Below are 12888 nucleotides of genomic sequence, written 5' to 3' on the forward strand. Positions count from 1 at the left end.
AAACTTCGGCTGGTGTTGATCTGGTGTACATGGTCAGCGTACACTGCATCACGTATTGTTTAAATCAAGGAGTTACAGAAATTTTTTTTTATCTCAGTGGTGTGATCTAGTGAGGAATCTTGTGATGCATGTTCAGACTCGAAAGGTTCTTAGTGGCATATAGCTGGGTTCCGCCACTAAATGTGGTTTCAACGTTTAACTAAAACAAATTAAAATATGCATGGAGAATTCAATAATTTGACACTCAATCTAATGCATCCAAATGTTATTCATGCTGAATTGATTTTCGTTTGCATATATTCAAGAACTGTCCCCTTCTTTTTTGTCCTTGGTCAGTTAGATGAAAAAAAAGGTTCAGGAGTTCAAATGGGAGTTGGGTTCATTAGTGTCTGGCGGCAAGATAACTAAAACACACTTGCTCATGCATTCATGCAAGTCTGCCTTGGACCAAACTTGGTAGCTAGATTGATTATATGGAACGCATAATTTATTTCTACTTGTGAAACTTGTGCTAACTAATCAGTTTTATCTATTCTACTGCCCACAATTTCATTTAATTAAAATCTGCGCAATGTTTGTCATATGAGCTTTCTCATGATGAAATCTCATGAGCCTACTTAGTTTGGATTGGGGTTATTCATGATCAAGATTCTCAAAAGATGGATTGCCAACTTGAACTGTTTCAGTTGCTCCTCATTGAAACAATATTAATTAATGTTTTGCAATAAATTTCGATTAATATCAACGGGCAATGATATTGCCTTCTAGATCTACATCTAATTTAGCTTGTTCCCTCGATTTGGTCAGGCCTCAATGCCGCAATCGACTGACGAATGACATATATAAGCGAGTATCTGGCGTGTCTCCACCCGAGGAAACGGTGGTTATCGTTCGAGTTGTCATCACAAGAAAGAACGATGAGAAAGCTGCTGAAGAATGGGCTCATCCACAAATTACTAGTCACATCCAACCATCGCAAGAGAAAAAGGATTTTTGTTAATTGAATGAGGTCGAACCCTCTACTGGACGATTGATCGCCAGGCGGGAGAATCAGATCACGTCGCCAAGTTCCTTATTTGAATACACCAAACAGTGGAAAGCATGGTTAGGGGCCTGGCGCACAACTATTTTGCAGGGGAGGCCAATAATAGAGCTGTACCAACTATTTTGCAAGGGGGGCAATAATAGAGCTGTACACGTACACGAGCCAAGTCAAGCTCGAGCTTGATCTACTCATATTTTGCTGGGCTCGAGCTTGAATTGAACAAGGTCGGTTGGACTTGACTCGGTGGGCCGAGTCGCGGTAGGAGCTCAACGCATTTAGGCTCGTTTACCAACTCCCCATTTAACCTGACCTCTTTCCTTTGTTTATTTTTTAAGTTCGAAAATGTTCAAAAAGAGAAAGATAACACATGAATTCACCAAACTTACTCGACTTTAACTCGAGTTGAGTTCTTATATCTCGATCTCGACTTGTTTATAATCTTGCGCTTTTAGTTAAACTGAAGCTTGACTTGTTTAACGAACGAGTCAAACTTAACAAAGGGAGTTGAGTTGGCTCGACTAGTGGTATAGCCCTAGCCAAGAACCACCATCAAAATTTGAAACAGAGCATTTCGTCCTTTGAATTTTTTTAAAAAGTCAAGGCCTACACCTGCCACCCATCATTTGATGTTTTAATAACTACAACGCTTCCTTGTCCCAACTCTTCAAAATTTTCATAAGATAGATATTTAACGGGTGTCACTTGAATAATTTTCTTGTTTTGCGCTGATAATGGTCTTCTACACGTAATCAGCTTTAAATAGTACTTAACAATATTAAGAAGGTTCTCACCAAAATTTTAGACTTCATGAACGTTTCTTATGGGCCTCAAACTTCCAACATCAAGACAATGATGCAAGAGCTTGATCAATTGAATCACCAGACACCAATAGTACGTAAAAGGTGCGAAGAATGTACTTGAGATTTAGAATGCCAATGTCAACTGGCTGTCCTTAAAAACTTGTTCAAATGGGAAATTAACTAGTACTTGAGATTGTCGCACTTGAGATTCAATAGTACATGAACCAAGAATCGACAGGCAAGAAAATCATATCATGTTGTACATGAGTGAACCGAGCTCGATTTCTATCAAGTCGTATCTTGCTCGGCTTGAGCTGGAGTCACTGTACAAAGACTGCTCAAGCTCGACTCGTTTAAGTTTATTTAGCAACTCCCCATTTCTTTTTAAGTTTGAAAATTACAAAAAGAGTAAACGAGCTTACTCGAGTTTAATTGAGTGGACTTATTTAGAAGCTTGAGTTTTTAGTTAAGCTCCAGCTTAACTCCTTTAAAAACATGCTGAATTCGAGTCAAGCTAACCTGATGAGATCGAATCGAGCTGGAATTCGCTCAACTCAAATTCGCTTAACAGCCCTAGTTCCTGGCCCCAACTCTTCTAAATTTTCATTTGATATATGTTTGACCAGTGCCACTTTAATTTTCTGTTTCGCCTCTTCAATAATGGACTTCTACACGTAACCAGCTTTAAATAGTACTTAATAATATTACGAAGGTTCTCAACAAGTTTTTAGACTTCACGAACGTTTCTTATGGGTGTCTACCTTCCAACATCTACACAATGATGCAAGAACTTGATCAATTGAATCACCAACAACACGTAAAAGGTCCGAAGAATGTACCAAGAACCATGAAAAATTAGAATGCCAAAGTCAACTGGCTATCCTTAAAAACTTGTTCAAATGGGAAATTAACCAGGCGAGCCGGAAGAAGGCGATACTTGGGCGCCTTGTCTTAATTGAAAAAAAAAAAAAACGGTCATATTAGTTATCATTTACAAAATTAATCCCTCTTCTCCACATCTTGCTTAATCAATCAAAGGCTCCCCCATTCTAGTAACTAAGCTTGCAGATACAAGAGAGTTGACAAGGACTGAATTGCGCTAATGGCAAACGAAACATGAGATTTTTTGAAAATCTAAACAAGGCAGGGGCGTCTTTGAAAATATTCCATCTGGGCGTCAAAGACCGGACTAAAATTAAAAATAAGATTTGTCCCTACTTCTCTTGCACACATTCTCTTAATTGCTGAGGTCGATTGCTTCCACACGCAAGAACGCTCACTGTGGTCCGCCAACGTGCATGACATCAAAATCTCCGTTCTTCGAACCAAGCGACCTAAATTACTTGCACCAAGTTAGCTCCACGCCTTGCGAGCGATCGTAAGTTTAAGATATTTTTCTGCATTCATCCTCAGTTTTGGGCAATTTGACAAAACCATCCCTCTCTTGTTGAACCATTTGCAGTTTTAAGCAAGTTCAACATTTAATTATGTTATTTTAATTATTATTATCAACGGCTTACAATAGTTACGTGTTCAATAATTTTGGTCTGACGTGTATAAAAAAGGACATTATATACGTGCCATTCGATCCATGAGCTCATATATGACGTATAAGCAAATCGGTTTAATTTAATTTACAGGTTTGTGCTAAAAGGTGTGGCTGCATTTTGTAAATAGTGATAAAGTTATATCGATGGTTATACCAATAGCCTGCATATTATGGTGAGGATCAAAAATGAAGAAAAACATGACATATACTTTACTAGCTAGCTTATGAAAATTCATAACATGGCCGATGATGCTTTTATTATCGGTTGCTTTAGGGCATGTGCATTGGCTAGGCATGCGTCACCGCATACAGGCTGAGTTGCGCAGTTTTTCAATTTTGTTTTATTTTTACATTAAAATCGTTTAATATTTACTTTGTTATACATATAAGTGCCCTTTTAAGTATGAATTTGTTATACATATAAGTGCCCTTTTAAGTATGAAAAACCTGTGAATCAATGCCCCTCTAAAAAATTTGTCTAGACTCAACCATGGTACGTCACCCACTTGCATCTTCATGCATGAACGAGCCTAAGCTAGCCCAGGGTATTACTGACCCGGCCAACAATGTTTTGAACCACAGTGGACTCAGTAGGATCCATCCAACCTTCGTGATAATTAATATGTGAAGCTGATAAACTTTTCGTTGACCGTATTTTGCGATTCCCTACGATCCTGGTGAGATGCATGTGTCCGCGTTCTATGTTAAATTTGTCAACATAAAGTATATATGACGAAATAGAACCAAATAAATTAACCAAGCAAGCGATCGTAAGTATTCTTTGTGACCACGTTAGATCTTGCCAGAACCAACAAGGAATCCCATTATGAATCCGACACTTCCCAATCTTTGGTCATCATCAATGTTGTCAAGGACGTAATTCAATATGTCTGACTTTCAAAAATTCACAATCCATCTTAATTTCATGCATGCACATGTAAATATTTTATTTTTTCATTTATGGGCCAATATTTTGACATTAACTATCTCGGAAAAGGATCCTGATATGACCTGATTACCATTGCTAACAAACGGCCTACCTCATTTCTGTGCCATAAATGTAGCGAATTGTATTAGAATATTGAAAAAAACTTTCCTTCCGTGTAAAAGTAAAACCTATCAATATTAAGGGCTTTGCATATTCTTTACGGGCTAAAGTGTCATTGTTGAGGGTGGGAAGCTCATGCATGAGACCCTTGTTTAGCAGTTTCTGACCAAATGGATGCCGTTTTTGGGAAAATTAGAAATATGAGGCCCTCTCTTTTGGATTATGTGCAAGAGGTAGACCTCCACACCGAAATTTTTCATGTATATATAGCCATTATTGTTGAACCATCCAACGAAAAGAGCCGAAATCCTCACACTTCCCCAAGGTATTTATATATAGCTAGCCATTAGTGGTGTAGCCTTGCCATCTTACAAATTTTACCACGTTGATTTGAGTTGCATATGCCAAGAAGAGTTACTTTGGTCCTTGACATGGCAAACTCAAACAACTTACTGGTCATGAGGCTTATAATCATTCTTGTGGCCCTTGTGCACTCCCTAAGTGCCAAAACGCTCAACGTGGTGAGCGATTACGGAGCCAAAGCAGACGGAGTGAGCGACAACAGCGCCGCATTTCTGAAGGCATGGAAAGATGCCTGCAGCACAGCAGGGGAAACAACAATATACGTGCCCTCTGGCCAGTACCTGGTGCATCCCACTCTCTTCTCAGGCCCCTGTGTCAGTACCAAGATCACGGTTCAGGTTGATGGGAAATTGATTCCCAGGACCGACTCTGAGGGGTATGGCTCTTCACGCTACTGGCTTCAGTTTGAAAAAGTGAAAGGGATGACATTCAATGGAGGAAACCTCGATGGCAAGGGCTCAGCATTGTGGTCATGTAAGGCCGGTAAAGGGAAGTGCCCCGATGGAACAAGGGTAAGCCACCACATGACTAAAGGTTTAAGGATTATGTTCATCTTTCTTTCTTTGTGATTGCCGACTTTTCTCTTACAACTACTTTTCAGGTCGTCAGAATGACGGTCGATTGATGATATATTTAAGTGCAAGCTTTAAGAACAGAAAGAGATCTATCTTGAATGTCTTGGATAAGTATTTTTCAAGTAACAAACTCATTTTGGCCACTGATTATACATGATATTTGGCTGCAAACTACCATTCTTAAAGTAAGAAAAAGACGATTTTTTCTTAAAAAAGTAGGCAGAAATGGATTTTTTTTTATTGTGTTAAAGAATGGATTTGAAACCATCAGCCCTCATCTTAAGTAGCTCGATCCAGCATATGTATTTTATACAAGTATTATTCTGGAAAGACCTCGAAATTTTTGTACTGCAGAGACGTTGCTCATTCAATTTGCTGATTGATTTTATGTGAAGGCTTATTTTGGTTGATCTCATTTTCGTAATCGCGCATGTGAAAGACATGCAAGGAATGAAGGTCATAAACCAGCAAGCAAGTTGTGAGAATCACCAAGCTTACAAAAGGCTGAACATTTTAGATATCTAACTGATCATGTTTAGAATTGTGCGTTCTCTCGACTCTCAGTTATTTGAGGGAGCTCAAAGGTTTCTCCAATTCCAAGTTTGAAAACATGATTATTGGAGAGTGGATACAGTCACTTTTAGAAGTTTTATTTTCGATATATCCCCCTTATTTAACTTATAGTAACAGTATACCCGGGTCCCTTATTAATTTATAGAAACAACAAGAAAAATAGATATGCCCCACAGTATTGTAGACTTAAATATCCTTAGAAAGACACTCCTCATTCCCTTTTCGTTCCCTTTAATATTCGTTGATAACCCTCCTAGTATCAATATAGAAACTGGCACTTCAGCTTCCCTTTGTTGAAGAGAATGTTTCTTGTCATATTGCTGCTAATGGTGGCGGCAGATCATTAGCATCAGCTGATTATTGGGCTGCTCATTCCTCCCAATGAAAAAATTAACCATGGATGAGCGACGTCGTTAACGGAACAAGTGACCATTGGGTTGCTGTTGTCAAATGGCCACAGAGGTCTTTTCATCAAACTTTGGTAACTCCTTTTCCTTTTTTTTTTTTTTAATTTTATTTCCAAAATTCCAGACAATGGTTTTCCACAAAGTGAGTGACGTGCTGGTAACAGGCATCACCTCCATCAATAGCCAGCTCTTTCACATCGTCATTGATGGCTGCCAAAATGTGCGGGTGGATAGAATTGAGATTGTGGCGCCTGATGAAAGCCCCAACACGGATGGAATACATGTTGAAGAATCAACGGGAGTTACAATCACCAATTCCAACATTGGCACCGGAGATGACTGCATTTCAATTGGCAAGGGAACTCAAAACCTCTGGATTGAGGGCATCAAGTGTGGACCTGGACATGGCATAAGGTAACTAAATTAAACCCTAGTTGTTATGAAATATTAGATTTCTTTTTTTTTTTTATATAATGTACGTTTCACAAGTTTTATTCCTTCAGTATAACTGACCATTTTAAAATGGATTCGCTGTTTACGGAAGATATTCGATTTTTTTTATTGGTCTATGCATAGTTTTTTCATTCTTTGGAATAGTTTATTGGAGCTGAATGTTTTCCAATAAATAGCTAAAAATATGTAATTACATATTTCTAAGTTTGTCATGGCGAGTTAATTAACAGTTATTTATAACTGCTTTTATGAGGCGCTCTACATTTGCAAGTGTTGTTGTGTACACCAGAGCCATAGCCATTGGTTGCGAGGGCGCCGGGCTAGGTTGTCGGCAGGTATTTTGGTTGTCGGCTCGAAAAACGCGCCTTGGGCTTGATGGGTTGGCCAGTATTGACCCAAAAGGGTATTGTCCGGCTGGATAACTTTTAAAAAATATTTATTATTATTAATAATGTATAATTTATTATTAAAAATATATATTATATTAAAAATTTATTTTTTATTTCAAAAAAATATTTTTTTTATTATAACCGTACTGGCCTGAACCCGGGTTTTAGGTATCAAAACTAAATCAAGTTTCGAACACGAGAGCCCAATGTCCACCCCTAATTAAAAAGACACCACATTGAAAAAAAAAAAAAGAAAAAAAAGGCATGGCCTTCAAATAAAATACTCAGACAGCAGCGAGTTGCGTACTTGAACTAAAATATTGGTTTATGGATACGCACACGGAGAAAAACATTTCGTTTCCGTTTTTCTTTTTTCCTTTCTTCATGGTTTAATGAAGCATATTTAATTGTTTTTCCTTGCTTTGACTTTTTGTGGAGGACTTCTTTCTGGAGTTTCTATAAACTATAAGGTTTCTCTCAACTTAGTGACATTCGTAAAGTGGCTTCTTCTACTAAATATGTGGAAATGGATCCACATATGGAAGAAATCTATGCATCCATCCGTCTCTCAAAATGTTGTATAAATCCAAAGCATGATTTAGCTAACATATCATACACATTTCCTTACATGTCAACGAAAGTAATATTACATACTTCCAAACTAAAGATAAACATGCCAATGTGGAGGTAAAATAGCACGATTGTTTCATTAACTACACAGGTTTACGCACATTAAGGAGGCCATGTTAACACATCCACGATGACAGTGTTATTTAGAGTGATATTACTAAAAGGATGCCACACACACACACACACACACACACACACATATATATATATATATATATATATATATATATATATATATATATCTATATATATATATATATATATATATATATATATATATATATATATATATATCCATTCTTTTACTCAAACTGCTACCCCCTTCTTCTTTGTTCTTGTGGTAACAGCATTGGAAGTTTGGGTAAAGAAGCCACAGAACCGGGAGTGCAAAACGTCACGGTGAAAAATGTCGTCTTGACTGGAACACAGAATGGGTTGCGGATAAAATCATGGGCAAGGAAAAGCACTGGGTTCGTCAAATCAATAATGTTTGATGGAGCGACCATGAACAATGTCAAGTATCCTATCATAATTGATCAAGATTATTGCCCTGACCGCAAAAACTGCCCTGGTCAGGTACCGATATATTCATTTCATTTATGCACTTGGGATTTCACAGTTGGGTAGCATAATCATGTTCACTATCTGGACCATCAGCTACATTAGAATAAGTGGACTTTTGATGTGAACTAGTTAAAAGGAAGAAAATTATGAGCTATAGCTAATTAAGTTAAACGTTCAATTGGTTTTGTATGCAGACTTCCGGTGTGAAAATATCACAAGTTACATATAGCAATGTGCGCGGAACGTCGGCAACTCAAGTGGCAGTGCTGTTCAAGTGCAGTCCGAGCAGTTGGTGCCAAGGGATAAGGATGGCTAATGTGCAGCTCTCGTACAGAGGCCAGCCTTCTACGTCCTCATGCCAGAATGCAATTGGGACTGCTGGCGGGTTAATGGTACCACAAAGTTGTCTAAAGCTTTCTTCTACCTGAAACCTACAATTATTTCAGAGGTTTAGGTAGTCTCAACAATTGCACTGTGAACCAGCAATACACAACCGATCTGGTGTTTTCAGTAGTCAAGTGTGTGTTCAAAAACATCGAAGCGTTATATTTATCTTTTCCCCCTTCTGTAGGCTAGCTTTGGTTAGGCAAAACCATGATAGATTATGCATAACCTTTTATCATATAATAAACATGAATATTCCAATGTTAGCTAACATCCCCTCGTTCTGTCATGCTGAAATGAAGATTAATCCTGCGGATGCTTTCCCTGAAAGTTCCTTACATGGAATGAACTTAGAGAGACAGAGATCCTCTAGCTGTTCAATATTATTCCATCTGATTTATTGTTCTGATCTTGGTTTGTTGTATCTTGATTGTGGGCAAAAGTTTTTCCACATAGAAATTTAAAAGAAAAATATTTGATATACTTCTTTGATTTGATATAGTTCTTGGTTTTTACGACCGCTCCTCTTAACTACGAAGGGCATGCATCATGTTTCTTCAAGAAGAAGAGCATTACCCGTCTCAAAAGTCGGCAAATATCACGCTAATCTTTTACATTGTGGTTTGCAGCCTCTATTTTACATGTTAATGGGAGCTTATTAACCTAACCTCCGCCTCACATTGTCAAACAAATGATTGAATAAAATTGCAAGCTTCGGTTCTTAAGGGACAAATGAATGGTACACTATAACCAGTGCATTTCTATGCTACGATATTGAAAATAGGTAATCACTGCATCTTAAGTATCACGTGGATATATATATATATATATATATATATATATATATATATATAGAGAGAGAGAGAGAGAGAGAGAGAGAGAAAGGGAGGAGAGGCCAACTAACAAGAAGTTTAGATGGCATGAGAAGTAGCAGAAGCTATAATTCCAGACACCCACATTGTCCTCTTCATATGTAATCATCCCTTGCATAACACTGCCCAAAAAGAGGTGTATAACCAGATTCGCCACAACATCCATCACCCTTTTCCAGCAAACAGCTGCCGGAGGTATTATTGACAAAAAAAACAATGTACACAAAGACACAATGGGAACCCTTCTAGGGCTCTAAACCCACAAAACAATATACAAAATAAGGGATGTCAAATCCCTTTTAGAGATGCATGGTAAAGCACACTTTCTGAAGTGTTGAGTAATATAACCTTATTACCACTGATGCTGGAAATTCACTTTTAAAATCACCTGTTTTGATTGCAGCCAATCTGAAATGGAATTAGCATGTAGGTTAGTTATTCTCTGAGTTAGACATTCCTAGTGTCACCTCCCTTTATGGTTGTTACATTGGAATATGATGCACTTGGCCTAAGCTGGCATAGCATCCATATTCTTCATACACTTGCCTGGAATCCAGAGATGAACTTTGAAGTTATGGTTGCCTTCCCATTGCCCAACACCATACAAAATCTTGCTTGAAGATGCTCTAATCATACCTGTTTCCCATTGCATAACTTGCCTTTTGCACATGACAATATGCAGTCCAATCTGATCATTATCCATCTAGCGTATCAAATCTGAGGCAGGGCAGACAACATAAAGCTGAAGAAAAAGGAAAGAGAATTGAGGAAAAGGAAATAACCACCAACCGATAATATCCCATGATTACAACAAGAGAGAAGAAACTATCGACCCAACTAAGAAAATCAAGTCCCAGTGCATGGATAAACCATTGTAAACAAAAGGAAAGATACTCTTCTAAAATTAGGTTGATGTAACACTTCCCTTATAAATAATGGAACCTCACCTAGAGTGAGGGAGAGGGTTAGGCCTGGGCATCGGGCCGGGCCGGGCCGGCCCGACCCGTTTAGTCAACATCGTTAAGGGCCCGGATTTGGATCGCCTCGGTCCGCTACCCGGCCCAACTATTATAGGGCCGGGCCGGGTCCGGAACCGGGCCTGGTCAACAACGTCCGAAGCCCGACCCGGCCCGTTTGTTAACTACCGGGCTGGGCCGGGCAGGGTCTATCCCAAGAAGATGCCGGTGGCAAGGTTTATCTCAAGAAGACGCCGGTCGACCTTCCAGATGTCATGGCGATCCCCTGCGCTGCACACTCCTGCGTTCTTGACCATGATGTCGAGGAGGCCAAAGCGGGTGAGGGCAAGGTCGACAGTGGGAGTAGAGGAAACTGTGGATGGTGGAAGAGCTCCGCGGTGGTCTGCCCAATCCCTCTCGAGTCTTGCTTCTTCCGTCATGATTGCCGCTTTCCCTTCCAACCTGCAAACGCATCATCCCCAGGACCCCAACATCATCAACTGTACAATGTAGAGAGTGATGCTGCGATGGTGAGTCGATCAACAACAAAGAAATGATTTGTAATGAACCGTCGTTTTGAAGCAGTGGATGGCATTTGGGGCTGATATTACCTGCTGCGATGGGAGGTGAAGAGTGCCCCCAACCTTGTTAGTCCAGTGCCGGTGGTGGACTGGAGGTCGACGGCGCCGGTGGCAGACCGACGGTGTGATGATGGTGGCGGCACCATGGCCTACCCAACAAACAGCAAAACCCTAAATCCCCACCCAACGCACAGCAAAACCCTAAATCCCTAAATGCATTTTGTTAAAATTTTAAATCAATGAATCCACTATCGACCTAATGGGCCTAGCGGGTCCCAACGGGCCCGTAAGCTTAACCCGGACCCAGCCCATTATGATGTCGGGCCAGGCCGGGCACAGCGGGCTATAACCCGATATTTAAAGTAAAACAAGTACCCAGACCCGGGCCCGAACCGGGCCGGGTACCGGGTACCCGGCGGCAGCCCGGCCCGGTGCCCAGGCCTAGAGAGGGTGAGGATCATTGTGGAATTTTGTTTCTTGTGTGAACTGTGTCCTCTACTACGGTTTGTTTTTCATAGTATCAGAGCTTTTACTTTGTTTCTTTAGCTGGCGTCTTTGGTTGGTGCTTTAGTTCACCTGCTTGGTTCTTCATGGCATCAAACGAAACATTATGTCAGGCATCACTGCAAGGTACTATTACTCAAACATTATTGCTTGCACCAACTACTCTACAACATTTTTCGAACATCAAGTTGACTGCCCTTGCGCAAGTTGTTGGGCTCAAGACTTCATATTAGGTATGGACTGTTTTTAAAAAATCCTATGCTACCCATTCTCAGCTCAAGAGTCATGCAACTCAAGGAACAGCTGCAAGGACTTAGGACAGAAAATTTAACCATGGATGATTACTTTTATAAAGCCAAGATGTTGGCTCAGCAACTAGCAGTTGCATCAAAGCCAATAGAAGAGGAGGACTTAATTATGCACATTCTGAGAGGGATTCCTCAAGAATACTTAGCTTTTAAAACTTCTTTGACCGCCCGAGTAGATTCCATATATTTCAATGATTTGCATGGCCTATTGCTCACACAAGAGACATAACTTAAAGATCAAGATTCTGAACATGAAACGTTTACCCCTGCTGCCCTTTATGGCCAACCATATTCAGTAAATAGGGGAAATTTTAATAGAAGATAATCCTCAATGTTTCAAAGGGGCCATGGTCGAGGATGTGGCAACTCTGATTTCGGTGGAAAAAAATCATATTGTCTATAAGTTTTGTGAAAAAGCAGGCCATAGTGCCAAGACTTGCTTTAAAATAACAAAGAAAGGTCACACCAAAGCGGCTACTACCAACACAAACTTGTCATCATCTATGCTCAGGTATACCACTCTACTCCACATATGCTAGATATTTAAATTGTATCCCTGACACAAGAGGAAGCCATCACATTGCCAATTTTCTTGGGTTCATGACTATTCATGAACCTTATGAAGGCAATGACACCGTAAGGTTGGGGATGAAATAGGTGTGTACATTAAAAATATTGGGTCAACTTTCTTTCGCTTTCCTAAGTCTACTGTTGCTTTGCATGATATTCTTCGTGCCCGTAAAATGGTTCATAAGTTGTTATTTGAGAATAAATGCTGCAAAGATAATTAGGTTATTTTTGAATTTTCTGCTGATCATTGTGTGGCAAAGGACCAGAGTATAGGGTTGATGCTACTACACAGAAAGAGTGAAAACGGCCTCTATTGT

At 39.6% G+C, this 12888-nt stretch overlaps 1 protein-coding gene across 1 annotated transcript; it reads left to right on the top strand.

Moving 5' to 3' along the window:
• Window positions 1-4752: 4752 nt before the first annotated feature.
• On the top strand, window positions 4753-9225 carry LOC116264714 (polygalacturonase-like). Its single transcript, XM_031645072.1, has 4 exons — window positions 4753-5317; window positions 6485-6774; window positions 8180-8408; window positions 8591-9225. Exons 1-4 carry the CDS (start codon window positions 4844-4846, stop codon window positions 8822-8824), a joined length of 1227 nt encoding a protein of 408 aa, XP_031500932.1. The 5' UTR covers window positions 4753-4843; the 3' UTR covers window positions 8825-9225.
• The last annotated feature ends 3663 nt before the right edge of the window (window positions 9226-12888 follow it).

Source organism: Nymphaea colorata, chromosome 11 (genome assembly GCF_008831285.2).
Source record: "Nymphaea colorata isolate Beijing-Zhang1983 chromosome 11, ASM883128v2, whole genome shotgun sequence".
Taxonomy (NCBI): Eukaryota; Viridiplantae; Streptophyta; class Magnoliopsida; order Nymphaeales; family Nymphaeaceae; genus Nymphaea; species Nymphaea colorata.